The following is a 14,063-nucleotide window of genomic DNA, read 5'->3' as shown; positions in this document are numbered from 1 at the left end:
TTCGTATAACTATGCAATAAAAATAAAACTTGTTACCAAAATAATTTGAAAAAATACCACATTGTGTGTGGTTGTAAATGTGAGAATTCTCTTCAAAAGCCATAAAGCATAAATACTTGGATGTCCCTATCTTCATTCTCATGAAGTAGAGTTGATGGTTTTATGTTCACACTCATATAACTGGCCACTTAGAATGGACCAGAACCAAAAACCATGAATGTTTTCACAAAACTCCAACCAAGATCTAGCTTTTCACTTTGACGTGGGTGTCTGTTGGAAAGGCAAACTATCTGACATTGTTGTTAATGAATGATGAAAGGGCAAGGTGAACATCCTTTACCTCTAATTTCCCTAATCCTGCCGTGGAGGAAAGATGAAAATCCATTCCGAGATGAGACATTCAAAACTCTTTTCTGTGTGGAGGATTTTGACAAGAGCTGCCGCATACAACCCCTTAACATAATAAATTTAAATTTATTTTGGGAAACCCTGGGAAGAAGTGTTTCTAAATAATGTTAGCATTTCGTGCTTTAGGCCTACATGAGATAGTTTTGAACATTTTTATCTAAACGATTCTCCTCCTTCGTGTATCTCAATCAAACCACCCCATTCGAGACCATTAGGAGACCATTGGCACTTTCAGAGCTTGTGATGATTGAAATTGAGACTGCATCCGACCCTACCCACGCATTTGCTTGGCGCTAGCATCATGTTTAGTAACAGCCAGACTCTGGGGCGTGAAAGCGATAAATACACCAGAGAAAACATACATTGAGACGTATATAGGAACAACATGCTGGAGTGCCGATGATAAAATGAACTCCACCACCGAATTTAAAGGAGAAAACTTATCCAAAGTGAATAATGAAAACAAACATTTTTTCTGTACAAAGAACACCTTACCTCCCCCTAACCCAATATTAGGTCAACTTTCATACCAACGACTCCAAGTACTCACCAAACGCATAGTAGACCCTAGGCTACACGGCCTTTCCCTCCGGTTCATTTTTTCTACAACGAGCTCACAAATATGAATTCAAACCCCGGGTCACAGGCCACAGGCCATGAATCAGTCTCTGGAACTGAAGAATAGACCCATCTCCACTGTCTTGCAAACAGGAGAAATCACAGGGCCTTGCATGCATATGTTGAGAAAGAGGTACAGTCCTCCAATTGGCAAGCTGCGCAGCTACAACTGCTAAAACACCATCTATGTAGTCACAACTGTACATCATCTTGGAGTTTGGTCCGATCCTTGGTTGCCAGAAGCAGGGCCAGACGGTACACCACTAGCTGTTCCATTATCTGCTGGGGGGCCTGTACCCCATTTCCCCTCAGATTCTAGTGGCTCTATTACTTGAACGCCTCCATCACTCAAGCCCAATGCAAACTGGTTTGGCTCCGCAGGGTGCGCGGCAATCACTAGGGGGTAAACCGTCGATCTGCCACACCAGCATACATCACATGTTTCAAGCCAGTCGTCAAAAAGAAGAAGCAAATAGAAACCAAAAATAGGCAAGAAAGAACCAATACAACTTGTTGAATTCCAATACGATATGCAAAATCAGTGGTACTCATGTGCATGTGAATCAGGTTTAGGACTTTCTCAACAATGCATTCCATACCCGCTTACTCCCGAAGGTACGTGCACAGTTGGGGCAAGTCGGCATCGTGGTCGTAGACTTTCGGCATCGAAGACCCCAACAGAACCATCAACAAAGCCCGCATAAATAAGCTGGCTGTCACAGGAGTAGGTAGCATTCGAAATAGCTGCTGGGAAGGGGTTTTGAGGAACCCACTGTAGATACCAACCAATAGCTCGTGAGGTGCTCGGTTTAATAACACACATTTCCAAAATCTACTTTTAAACAGTGTTGACGACGACCTTGAGTAGTTTTATGTAAGTTTCAACCCTGTTTGTTCTTTGCGTCGTGCATAAACATGGAACACCCTACACCCAACAAGATATGATAGGGTGGTGATAATAAAAAGTAAAAACAAAAATAAAAATAAAAACAAAATAAGCACACCTGACGAAGGCGATCCAGCTTGGAAGCATCATACACGGCCAACTGTGACTCATGAACAACAAGAAGGCGAACTTGGTCGTTATGAAACTGAACACGAGTATCCCCAATAGATGGTGATCTCCCTCCGGGCTGAACTTGCACAAACTTCGACTTCTTTTTCTCCCAGCCATCAGTTCCCCACATACACAACTGGAAAGAAGAAATGCGTCAGATAAAGATCTGGACGGGTCCATCCCGGGACCAGAGCACGAGTTTCACACGAAAATAGCTGGATCAAAGTGCAAATAGACAGCTGTATGCAATTGATGAACAAGTATGTACCTGAGCATCCGCTCCGGATGATACAAGAACATTGAGAGTGTTAGAGAAAGCTAAGCCAGTAATTCTCTTTTGATGACCCTTCAACTTGCTTTTCACCTGTGAACAGCAGAGAAATCTTATTAAGCGTATCAACGACAGTCTTATATTAAAACCGAGACATATGCATCAACACAAGTGTGACAAATCACAAAAGCGCAACTTATCTGGCAAGGACTTGATAACATACCTCATCCACACGAACATTATAAATCTGAATTGTCGAATCTTCCATTCCGATAGCAATGATATTGTTGTCTTGTGGATGAAATGCAAGAAAAGTAGCTGCTGGAGGTGGTGGCATGAATGTCGTCATGACCTGAGTCAAAATCCGAAGAAAAGCGTCAGAATAAAAATTGACAACTGTCAAAATTACCAAAAACAAAACGCTTCTCACCATATTATTAGAACAAAGAATAAAATAGACTCCTCATGATTCGCGGACTTTACCTTGAATGTCATCATGTTGAACAAAGAAACTTTCCCTCCGGACGCAGACATCACATAAGAGTCGTTTTTAGAGAGCGCTATGCAAGGCACGGCATCTTCAGGGTTGGTTTCGCTGATGTCATTGGTCATCAAAATACCGCTGGCAGGTTGCCACAACTGTGGTGTAACACTAGCAGTAGCCTGCAAAAACGATTAAAGATAAGCAGAAGAAAACATGATGTTATTCAAGACCCAAAGACATTATCCTCACGAAAGGTACACACTTCACTCAAACTTAACATGCAGAATTAGCGTTGTCGAATTTGGTGACGACTTATTATTGTGTAAAACAAAATAAACAAACAAGAGAGAAAAACAAAGAAGTGAAGGAGAGCAACAACAAAACAATAAATAATTAAAACATGATAAAACATAAGGAGGGGGAGAAAGAAAGAAAGAAGATTCTATGAAAAAACTGTGCAGGTTTGTCATCACACCTTGCCAGATACGTTGCGCTCGTTTCGTTGCCACTTCCAAAGTTTGTGCACAGCATTTGATGCCAGTGCCAACAAAGCAACTCCTGCATTGGTGTAGATAAGTCTTGCAACCTGTTGTCGCCACAAACAGACTGTCAACTATCCACTGGATCCAAGGTACATAATCGACACTCATGTATTACTATTGTATGCTAAGAGCTATCTACTTTTCAATGAATTCAGGTTGTGAAGCACTCTACATCAATCACTAGTTTTGGAAGAGCTATTAGACCTTGTTTGGTGGCAGACTATCTGGTAATCTAATTGTCCGGCATTGATTCTGTTCAGTAATTTCAGTCAGCTTCCAACTCTTGCTTCGATCTGGGATGTCGTCAGGTATTCTTGGTTTCGTCTCAGGTGTGCGGCCTCCTTCCATACCAGACTGCACAAAGATTATTCCAACCGCCATCAAATATTATTCAACGCACAGCCTACTTTTATCGTTTACACGAATTGCGAAACGGCACCAGACATGAAAAACCTTGTTACGCCACACGATTAAATTACAACTACAAACCTCCTTGACCATCCATTAGATGTTGGTTGAATTATACATTTGATATCAACCACCAAGTAATAAGCACCTTATCCAAGTTGAAAACGACTAATCAAGACTGCTTCAAGTCTGGCGTATCAGTAAGGGGCTCGTACAACAAGATGGGAAAACTCGTCTTGTAAACCCACATCAACACTGATGTGTCACAATTAACTTTAACATAAACTTGTTCAACTTCAACATTGCAAACACCACAAACACTGGCTGGACAAGATGTTATGCATGTTTCGGAAAAGTACATGGTCATTGCCGACCCTGTCTCGTGGTCGGACCCTTGATCCCCCCATGTTCAGGGTTGGACCATCCATAACGGACCCAGCCATTGACGAAGAGTTGGGTCGATCCCCACCGCCACCACCTGGAGTGCTCACAACCCCAAGTGTATTTCCGACTGGGGGCTGCAGTAGGTATTCACTTCGACAAATTAGCTCCAATGCTATCTAGACATTCGCTAATGGTTTGGTTTCCCGTTAAGCTTGCTGGTACAAAACACTCCACTCAAACCCTACAAAAATCTCATAAAGCATTCAATCCTTGTTGGAGCCGAGGGTGTGTTGTATCCGTTGAGGCAGAAGTAGATGAATCATCAGAACATAATTAGAAAAGTTTCACTAGAACTGTAAACCTAATCAAACGTTAAAAGAGAGAGGTGTGCAGGCAAGGAACATTTAAGCTAACCTTAGAAACAGCAGGCTCTGGAGGTGCTCGGTTAGTATCATAAGCACGAGCTTCCAGCGCACGAAGCATCTGCATCCCGTCGCGATTAGCCAAAATCTTAATACCATTATCTGAGGAGGTAACGGCGAGCAAAGAGCCTTCTTTATTAAATCTGAGGCGTGGACTAGCCTGCATCACAGGAAGGGAATGTCAGCTCATACTCAGATCAAATACAAGCCTGATTCTACTTCAAAATCTATGAAGACATTTTCACAATCACTACTCACCGGCAAGCCGCCTTCAGCATCAATTGTTGTTAGCAAGTTCGTGTTATCCATGTCCCAGAACTTGATCAAGAATTCGTCACCAGCAGCCAAGAAACGATTGCGGGTAGTATCGAACTGCACAACTCCGGAGGACCGCTTCCGGAAACCTGAGTATGTCCGCTTGATTGCACCCTCACTCTCATTCCATTCCACCAGATAAGACTCTCCATCTTTACTTGTTCCGCAAGAGAAGAGCCTAACATCAAAAAGAGAAAAGGGGAGATAAATCAATATTCACGATACCTCTACATGTAAGAAAAAGATGGAGGATCAAATTCTGACAGTAAATCATCATTGTACCGTTCATTGGCACGATACAGAAGCCAGAAGCTATCCAGATGGCAACCACAAACATCCATTTTAGATGGAGCATTTAGTGAATTAAACCAAACAACTTTGACACGTATAAAAGGCGAATCAAGGTTCTACATACCTAGTGCCATCAGCACTGTAAGCCATTGTAGTGCACCAATGCCCTGGTGCATCATAGTCAACTCTAGAACCAAGAAGATCATAGAGCCAGGCTTTTATCTTGCCATCGATAGCTGTTGAGAATATAAACTGGCATACGAGGTCATCCAAAGGTCAGAGGTTTTACACACCACACCGCACATTTCAGATACGAATTACTCCATTTTTGTTTTAATTCACATGGGGCTAAACATAAAGATGTCAAAAATGAAATTATAGCAACTCACGCACACACACACCTTACGAAGACCCAAACATGACTCTAAGAGAGCAAAAAAGAGAAGAAAGCATTGATACAAATGTCCCACCTGAATGCTCTCCTTGTGGTGTGGACAAACAGAGTACACGGGTGCTTCATGACCTTCAAAAGTATACTGCTTCCGCCCTGTTGCAGCATCCCAAACCTGAAGGATGTACAAGTTCGTCCAAAGTCAAATTCCAGATACAATTATCTAGAATAAAATTTGGTCTCTCTCACCATATGTAGAAATAACCCAAATACACAGGCATGGTTTGGCATACTGGAAATGGTCCAAATTAAGAAGTAGTGCACGTAGTAATGAAGTGCGCACCTTGATAGTTTTGTCATCTCCGCATGTGATAACGCATAGTTGTTTGTTAGGATGAGAAAAGGCAAGATCGTTAACACCGCCAACATGTGCGTCAATCTGATACCCCAAACGTGCCGTCAGATTTAAGGTAGGGAAGAGTAGAAAAGGAAAGCAGTGGTCAACTCTCAAGTGGATTGATGACGTACAATGCCGTGATGTCCACACACCAGGTCCATTTCTTCCTAGGGATAGTTACAGAATGGACGATCTAAAAACAGAAAGTATGAGAACGAGGTAGTGCTCAAGTAGATTGAATCGAACCTCCAAATGCTGCCGCAAATCACTGCCACCGTTATAAGCATAGATGTGCACGATGTGTTTAGAAAACGCCACACCTGGAAGAAAAACAAGCGCTAAGCAGGTCACGATGGGAAGGACTTGTGACATGTTTTCTAAACACAGGATTCTTTGAATAAAAAAATGCATGCATCGGTAAATCACGTTAGACGTGATGTTATCGAAATATGTGGACCTTGCTAGACACTAGCACTCACAGAGTTCTCACAACTACCTAGTGCAACGTATGTGATCGGGAGTAACTATTAGATTGGGAAAGACATAGTTACCCAATAATGTGCCATCAGGATTCCACACTGTTCTGTTGACTGACACGGCTGGATCTTTGACCAATGCAGCCTGTAACATGAGAATGCTCACACTTAAATGAGGCCAATCCCTAGAACAAACAGCCTAAGTAAAAGAAATAGTTGCAAAAGCAAGCAGTAGACATATGTATTTAGAAATATTTGCTCAACCGAAACAACACAAAAGTCCAGAGCCACATTTGAATGACAATCAGGGTAGCATTCGCATCCAGAACAGAAAATAGCACTCACCTGCATGGGCATAGAAGCAGCAGTAATGTCCCAGACTTTGAATGTTCGCTGAGCAAGCCTGTCTCGCGATCCCACTTCCCAAATTCCGATATCGCCAACGTTTGTACCCACTACACAAGAGCCCATTTCAGTCATGAAACTGAGGAATCACAATTTAAATTAAGCTACATTCAGGTCTGGCGTATCACTGTTCCTTACTTCTCACAGAAACCAGTAAATATGTCCTGGTCGAATTTGTGTAAATATCATAAAATTTACATCATATCAAAAATTATAGCCGCAAGAGGGTTCAGACAAGTACCAAGAAGAATGCTTAGCTGGATTGGATGGAAATCCATACTCATAACACATGAGCCTTGATTGAGAGACCGAGCTACATTCTTTGGCAAGTCATCAGGTGAAACATTGTTCTGAGGATGACTGGGACCAACACAATTCACCTGTCAATCACCCAGCTTCAGAAAAGCGTTGCCAAAGTACGAAGAGATGAAATTTGACTTGCAGCAAGAGACCCCAATAGAGCTGAACAAAAAAACACATATCGAACCATCCAAAACAACATTATTAGAGAGGCAACGCCGACGACGACAACAACAAACAAACAAACAAACAAAAAAAAAAAAAAAAAGGAGAAGGAGAGACTCATGATGCTTACTGTCTTGGCCTCATCAACTGATTGGATGCCTGGCCTGGCTCTCTTCATTAGATGCTCCGAGTCAGCTGACTGATAATCCACGGTTGGTGTAGTGCTTGGAGGAGTGCGGGGCCGCTTCAACAACGTGGCTGGGAATATACGCATCAAGTAAATTCATCAATACGTAATCCTACACTTCTCGCATACTACAAATCACGTTAATCATAACTAGGGAGCATTGAAAATGTTTGATTTAAAATGTTAAATTCAGGTTCAAGAATTCAAGAAAAAAGAAGACAGATATGACTAAAAGCTGACTTTTCAACTCTAAATCAAAACTTCAAATTAAGTGTGAGAGGGTCAAAGATGAACCTGAATTAGGGGGAGCGGTCAGGGCAGCTGGCCCATTCGCGACTGGGGCATGTGGAGCTGGTGGGTTTGGGTTAGCCATCCATCCAGCTAAAGCACTTGCAGAGGGTGGTGCTGGTTGAAATGGCTGAAGTCATCAAATACCACCGGTTAGCAGAACTTAAGAACAACCGCACCAAAACAGAACATTAAAATATGAGTGGATGAAAACAAGTTTTGAAATAAACTTGACATCGGGCAATTCGGTTTGTTTGAGAGTAATCATAAAATTATTCATCATAGTTTTGTTCACTGTCAATTGCAGCGATTCTAAACCCAAACTTTGAAAGAATTTTACAGTGAAATGCGAAGTAGAAACCAATGATGATTGCACACACTTACGCTGTGAGTAGTAAGAGGAGGAAAGGCACCCTGCTTCGGAAGCCCACCCACCAAGGGGTTGTTGGTAGGCGGTGGGGCACGGGCACCATTAGGAGGTCCACAAGTGTGATCAATAAACAGTGTCTTGATGTCAGGATTCGGCCTTGGGTTCTTGCAAAGCTGGTGCTGCCAGTTGAGACTGCAGGGTAACAAAATAAGCACAAGAAAGCAATTCTTATTTAAATTCTCATTAAGTACAATGAAAAGAATATTTAAAACAACACATGAAACGTTGAAAATGTTGCATACAAAAAACGATGAGCAACTCAGCATCGGATACCACCTTTTGAAGCAGTTTCATTTCGGCACGTTAGTAGCTATCTCGAGATGAAATTGACTAGTTTAAGACAAGAACTAAGACGATAATTACGCTGGAGCAATTCAACCATCACAATCAGAGTAATGTCGGATCGACAATAAACAACTGTGTATACTACTTAACTTTGAACATGGTAATTTAAGGTGGTACAGAGGCTAAACGTTACCTCTGGTTAATAAGGGTGCGCAGGCGGGATGCTTTCAATGACGGAAAAGCCAATTTGTCTCGGAAGAGTGGATTAGCTTCTATAAGCTTCTTGAGTTCTAGAAGCATAATGTTTCTGGCGGATTTCGTATCTCCGTACTTTGACAGCTGCTCATTTTCTCTGCACCAAATACCAAGCACAGAGTGGGGCCGCTTGAGTTTTCGTCATTTGGCTACGACTTCTTGTAACACTATAGAGCTACAAACACTTCACTATAATCGAACGTACAGGTTACCCTGAATACTTCACACATTTGGTGAGATGAGGCCCCCAGTCACACATGAAATTGTGCTGGCGAAGGCATTCACCTAAAGTTTTCTAGAGTTAGAAGCTGAGTAATCTCCTTGTAGAGTTCCTCATTGAAAGATGAGAAAACCTTCAGATCCTTGACAAGTATGTCCACAGCCTTAGCCCGGTCTTGCCTGCACAAGAACAAAAAACTTTAGGTGAACAATTTGTTTGAAAACAAATCATACACACTACGCCTTGGTCCCATCCAGATGATTGGCGAATAATCTGATCGACCCTGAAACCAAGACACAGCCATTCCTCTAAACAAACATTCATCTGATGTGTTTTGCTTCAAGTGGTAGAAATGAGCCCGCACGCGGCACAAATCGCTACATACTTATCCAGAGCTTCCAAATACTTCTGCTTGCGAATCTCAAAGAAGATTTTCATGGAATAGCGGTTGTCGTCGACTTTAGTAAACCCAGATAAATATCGTTCCACCTCCTCCCATTCACCACTTTGGACTTGGTCCTCGAAGTACTTCATATTGAAAAAGAATCCGGACTCTTGTTCCAACCTGGGTAAAGTGCATTATAAGCCCAGTAAGTAAAAGCAGTGGAAAAAATAGAGGCTTGCGTGAAAATCTTCGAAATAACTCAAGTTTCATTTGAAGCAGGCAGCATTGCGATATTATCACGGGTTATCGTTAAGAGCCTGACGCATCGAGATTTACACGTAACCAGAGTCCACCTAGGGGAAACACTGAAGAATTTGACTGATGATTGCCGTAAACAGAGGCACAATAATAAACGTTTCGATTTTATTGCGTTGACATCCACCAGAACCGTTCGGATTTGAACTACAACAAATAAATAAATAAATAAATAAATAACATGTATACTTTCGTTCATGTCCAATTCAATCATCAACCAATTCCTCGTCTTAACAAGAACCTACCAAGGAAAAAGGAAAAAATGGGAATATTCGCTCACATGGAGATACCGCAGTAGGTTGTACTAACCAAATTAAAAAAGGAACTGAAAAAAATGAAAACATGAAAAAATGAAAGGTACAAATCCAAAGGACACATGCCCATAAGTATGGAAATTCTGAACTAGTGGTAAATTTTATTACTGTGGTCAAAGCCACTCACATGAGGAGAAGTCACTTACTTATGCACTGTTTCCTTGAACTTTTCCTCATCAAGGAACTGCAAGATCAGGAACACGAGTTCCCTACTTAAGGACGACATTGTTCCCTGCTTATCGGCTACCTTGCTCCTCGATGATTTGTACCCACTTTTAAAGTACTGCCTTCATTTATTTCCTTGTCCCCTTCCTTTTCCAGAAGAAACTAGAACCGAGAAAAAACTTTTATCTTCCACGAAGCTCTTCCCCCTTTATATTTCACAGCGGATGCCCGCTACCCTGATTCCCCCGCTCCTTCCGCTGGATCACCGAATTGCCGAACCTTCAAACAAACTATATACTTGAGTTTGCAACGGTAAAATCTCAAGTTAGACACTCGAGGAAGTAAACTCACGCAGGATAAGTCTATCACCACCTCGTAAACGGAAGCTCCTGTCCGCCTTCTTACATTAGAGTATCAAACCGCGACTGATGAGACCAAGAAATATTGTAGGGGTTAAAAATAGCGTTCCTCCGCTCCGGTCTTTGCGACGACCGATGGCTGAACAACTTGCGACGAAGATGTTCTAGGTTCCTGCGCCCTGTGCCCTGAGCTCCCGCTCCCAGCTCTTGACCCTAACTTCTCAACAGCCCACGCTAACCATTTGCTTCCACACTACTTCGCTATGAAATGGACAACCACAGCTATCTCCGCACAAACCAAACGCACGATACACTCGAACCAGCGCCCTACTCCGCTCCTCCTCCTCCCAACACTCTCCGATGCTTGCTTCCTCTGGCTCACGTTTACCAGGCTTTATCTAGAAAACCTCACCCCTTAACCTCAACCCGTGAGTCAACCTCCCAACGTCCCCATGCTCGCCGACGCCGCGGCTATCACCTACAACCTGAGTCGTCGTCGTCACACTAACCCTTTCGAAGCACGCAACGCCACAACCGTCTGGGACTCGCCCTCTCTCACATCGATCTCCTGCTCCCTGCGACCTCCACACCGTTCGAAAACGGGTTCAATAAACCACTCCCACAACTAATCCAGAACAGGCTCAGAGACACAGCCAGATAAATGCCAGAAATGCCTCCAAGAGCAGGATTAAAATATTAAACAAAAAAACAATAATAATAATAATAATAATAACAAACTCGCTGGCTCCAAACCGCGTCGCAAGCCTCGGAGGCCTCGACGACAAATGCTCTCTCTCAACACACTCCAAAGGAATGGAATGGCAGACGAGGATGGGAAACCTCAGAGCAGAGCGGGCGGCGTGTCGACACGCTCCGCCTTTTGTACTCCTCTCGTAGCGACCTCCCAGGCTTCTCTACGTTCCTACCGATCAGGCTAAACTTCGACCGTCTTTCCCTATCTTGCAGAGCTGCCGGCCTCTGGGGACGCTTTGATAAGTCGTCTTTGCGCTTATCACTGCTGTTATTAGGTCAAGTTCTCGTATCAGACCAGTATCGGCCAGTACGCTTATCAGATGGATAGTTATCAGATCGAGGATGTTGTCGTTGAGTGCCGCTGCTTATAAATTGGGGAATGGGTCCTGCAGGGACTTTGAAGCTCCGCGTTGCCTGGGGCTTGGCTTGGCTAGGCTATGGCTTAGCTTGGCTTGGCTAGGCTATGGCTTAGCTTGGCTTAAGTTATAGGCTTACCTTGGCTTGGCTTGGCACGGCACGGCAATGGCATGGTCGCCTCGCTCCTACTGTAGCGCCTCGTCTGTGTCTCACGCTTGCTCTAGGGGGTCCGGCCGCTCTTCATTGCTGGTGCTTTATATTATTATTGTGGAAAGTGCGCTTTGCATGGTAGAAATTCAAGGATTTATTGATGTGTCTTGGTGACCCGGCTGTAGGGTTACAGCGAACGAACATTTGTCTCCCCTTTCACAGATGCCTTTCTCTATGTCAGTTTCCTGGCTCTGTTCCATGGGCGTGGATTTAATGTCAACCAAGGAGAGATTCATCCACTGCCGCGCTTCTACGTGAAAAGGCATATGTAGAAATATGTATGTACATATATATATATATATATATACACCCACATATTTTCGGCGTGGATTCCAAAAGATGTAGGGTTATTTTGAAACCTACTTCACGGTTTCAACAACTTCCTATTACTAGGAGCTTGCCTCTGTGCAGTGTTGCGTTGTATTTATTAATTTTTAATTAATGGCACAACTTTATAACTGTACCAGTGAAGCAGGAAGCAGGAACCCAGTTGTGATAGAGGAAATGCCAGTCTGTACACTTCCAGACATCTTCTTATTTCCTTTTTTTTTCATTTTTGTTTTCATTTTATCAGTGGTTGCTTTTGCAATAGGTTGGTGACGTGTGATTTAGGGTTTGCTGGTCTAGGAAAAGCAAGGTGTAGACCCCAAGAAAACAACTAAGAGCCTCGGCAATCATGGATAGGATTTCGGACTTGCCTTTGCTCCAGTCCCCCCTTCCCTTCCCTTCAGATTTCTTCTTGTCAGCTTCCTTTTTGTCTGACATGCAATTCATTATGAATCCCATTTTGCTTCAAGGAAAACACACACAAATATTCTTCCAAAGGGATCTCTCTTAGGAAATGTGACTAGGATACCCCCCCGCCTCCAAGCCTTCAAGTCTCATCGATGTTTCTATTTGTTCGTTTATCATTTTTTTCACTGTAATACTATTTTTGGACCCCTAGAAAAAATCGTATTTCTTTTTTGATAAGCAGGGGATACGAGAAAGTCTGTTGTCACTTTTTTCTCAAATGTATCGAAAGATACAATTTGGTAAATTTTATTTACCTAGTATGCTACAAAGTTAATGCTGTTTGATATGGTTACTTTTCTGTCTCATTTTTATTTTCCCTCATTTCTCTTCTCAAACCAGTGTGAACCAAGCAACTTTCCATACTGCAAGGAGTTTTTATAGTTTGGTGGTGTAAGATGAGGTGGGACCCATATATGAATGGATTCCCCAACTTCTCTCACCAGTTTGTTTTTTGCCAAGTGAGTTTTTTTTGTCACTTGTAGCATGGTGACTTTCTTAACAGATGTGACTTGTGGAGAGTGTGCCTGTGTGTATTTTTTATAGTTTTAAACAAAAACAAAATTCAAGGACCCCATTAAGGATGAAAACAAACTGTTGAACAGCTAACAAATGGAGTTTCCAAAACAAAATTTGCCACAATCAAAGCCAAATCAACACAATAATCATATTTGAAAGAAGTATTGGAAAAAATCCAGTGGTCTAATGTTTATCAAACTGCCTCTAAATCTCATTATATATATGTATCACCCAATTCCTCGTTTACTAGGTACTTGAAAGAGATGGGTTCTGCGTTCAATCTCTTTCACATGACTTCACTTTGGATACACAAGGCCTTCTGGTTTGATATCACACTGACACCAAAAGGGATTGATTAGTTTGCAAAGGCCTGGCTTCCTGTTTATTTTGTACACCTGATAATTAACAAATGTAAGTGACACATGACCCATTCATGAAAAACAGTTTCCCAAACTCTTTCATCCATTCCTTTTCTATCAATCTCCATCCCAAAGTCAAACCTCCATACAGGTTGTTGTTCTATGTGAGTATATCGTTTTTATGTACTTTCTGTATTTTGTATATATATTGTTAACGAATTCAATTTTACATCATCATCATTATCATCTTTTAACTGTTTTTCTTAATCTCACCAATAAACATGTACCAATATTTTAGGAAATGGTTCAATTTCCAGAGTTCTATTCAGTGCTTCAAAAATCTGCAATAAATATATGTAGGCCAAAAAAAGAAAAAAACAAACAAACAAACACATGCACACATAATATTTGTGAACCTTAAATTTTAAGTTTTGAAAAATAAATGATGAGGTATCCATGTTTGATGAAGTGTTGAAGTCAAGTGAACTATAGATGCAAATTTTAGAAAAAGATGAATCTCAAGCATTTGTTCATAT

The 14,063-nt window shown here is 42.0% G+C and overlaps 1 protein-coding gene across 4 annotated transcripts; it reads right to left on the bottom strand.

The window, feature by feature from the left end:
* Window positions 1-783: 783 nt before the first annotated feature.
* Window positions 784-11,378, bottom strand: LOC112292372 (protein TOPLESS-RELATED PROTEIN 2). 4 transcript variants are annotated; one of them, XM_090256328.1, is made up of 26 exons: window positions 10,160-10,322; window positions 9,738-9,846; window positions 9,385-9,564; window positions 9,065-9,178; window positions 8,718-8,876; window positions 8,194-8,371; window positions 7,816-7,939; window positions 7,465-7,592; window positions 7,111-7,249; window positions 6,810-6,919; window positions 6,540-6,609; window positions 6,235-6,308; window positions 5,935-6,030; window positions 5,671-5,766; window positions 5,325-5,452; window positions 4,853-5,087; window positions 4,587-4,754; window positions 4,148-4,306; window positions 3,585-3,734; window positions 3,314-3,424; window positions 2,838-3,017; window positions 2,578-2,706; window positions 2,352-2,447; window positions 2,031-2,219; window positions 1,626-1,798; window positions 784-1,442 (listed from the first exon to the last, which is right to left on the bottom strand). In XM_090256328.1, the coding sequence occupies exons 1-26, from the start codon at window positions 10,188-10,190 to the stop codon at window positions 1,232-1,234; spliced, it is 3,537 nt and encodes a 1,178-aa protein (XP_090112454.1). In that variant the 5' UTR covers window positions 10,191-10,322; the 3' UTR covers window positions 784-1,231. The 4 variants fall into 4 exon arrangements, with proteins under 4 accessions (XP_090112454.1, XP_024396534.1, XP_090112455.1 ...); XM_024540766.3 differs by lacking the exon at window positions 9,738-9,846 and having other exon boundaries at window positions 10,160-11,378; XM_090256329.1 differs by lacking the exon at window positions 4,148-4,306.
* Window positions 11,379-14,063: the final 2,685 nt, after the last annotated feature.

Source organism: Physcomitrium patens, chromosome 15 (assembly GCF_059467195.1).
Source record: "Physcomitrium patens ecotype Gransden chromosome 15, ASM5946719v1, whole genome shotgun sequence".
Classification (NCBI taxonomy): Eukaryota; Viridiplantae; Streptophyta; class Bryopsida; order Funariales; family Funariaceae; genus Physcomitrium; species Physcomitrium patens.
This window is presented reverse-complemented; position numbering and strand designations above follow the sequence as displayed.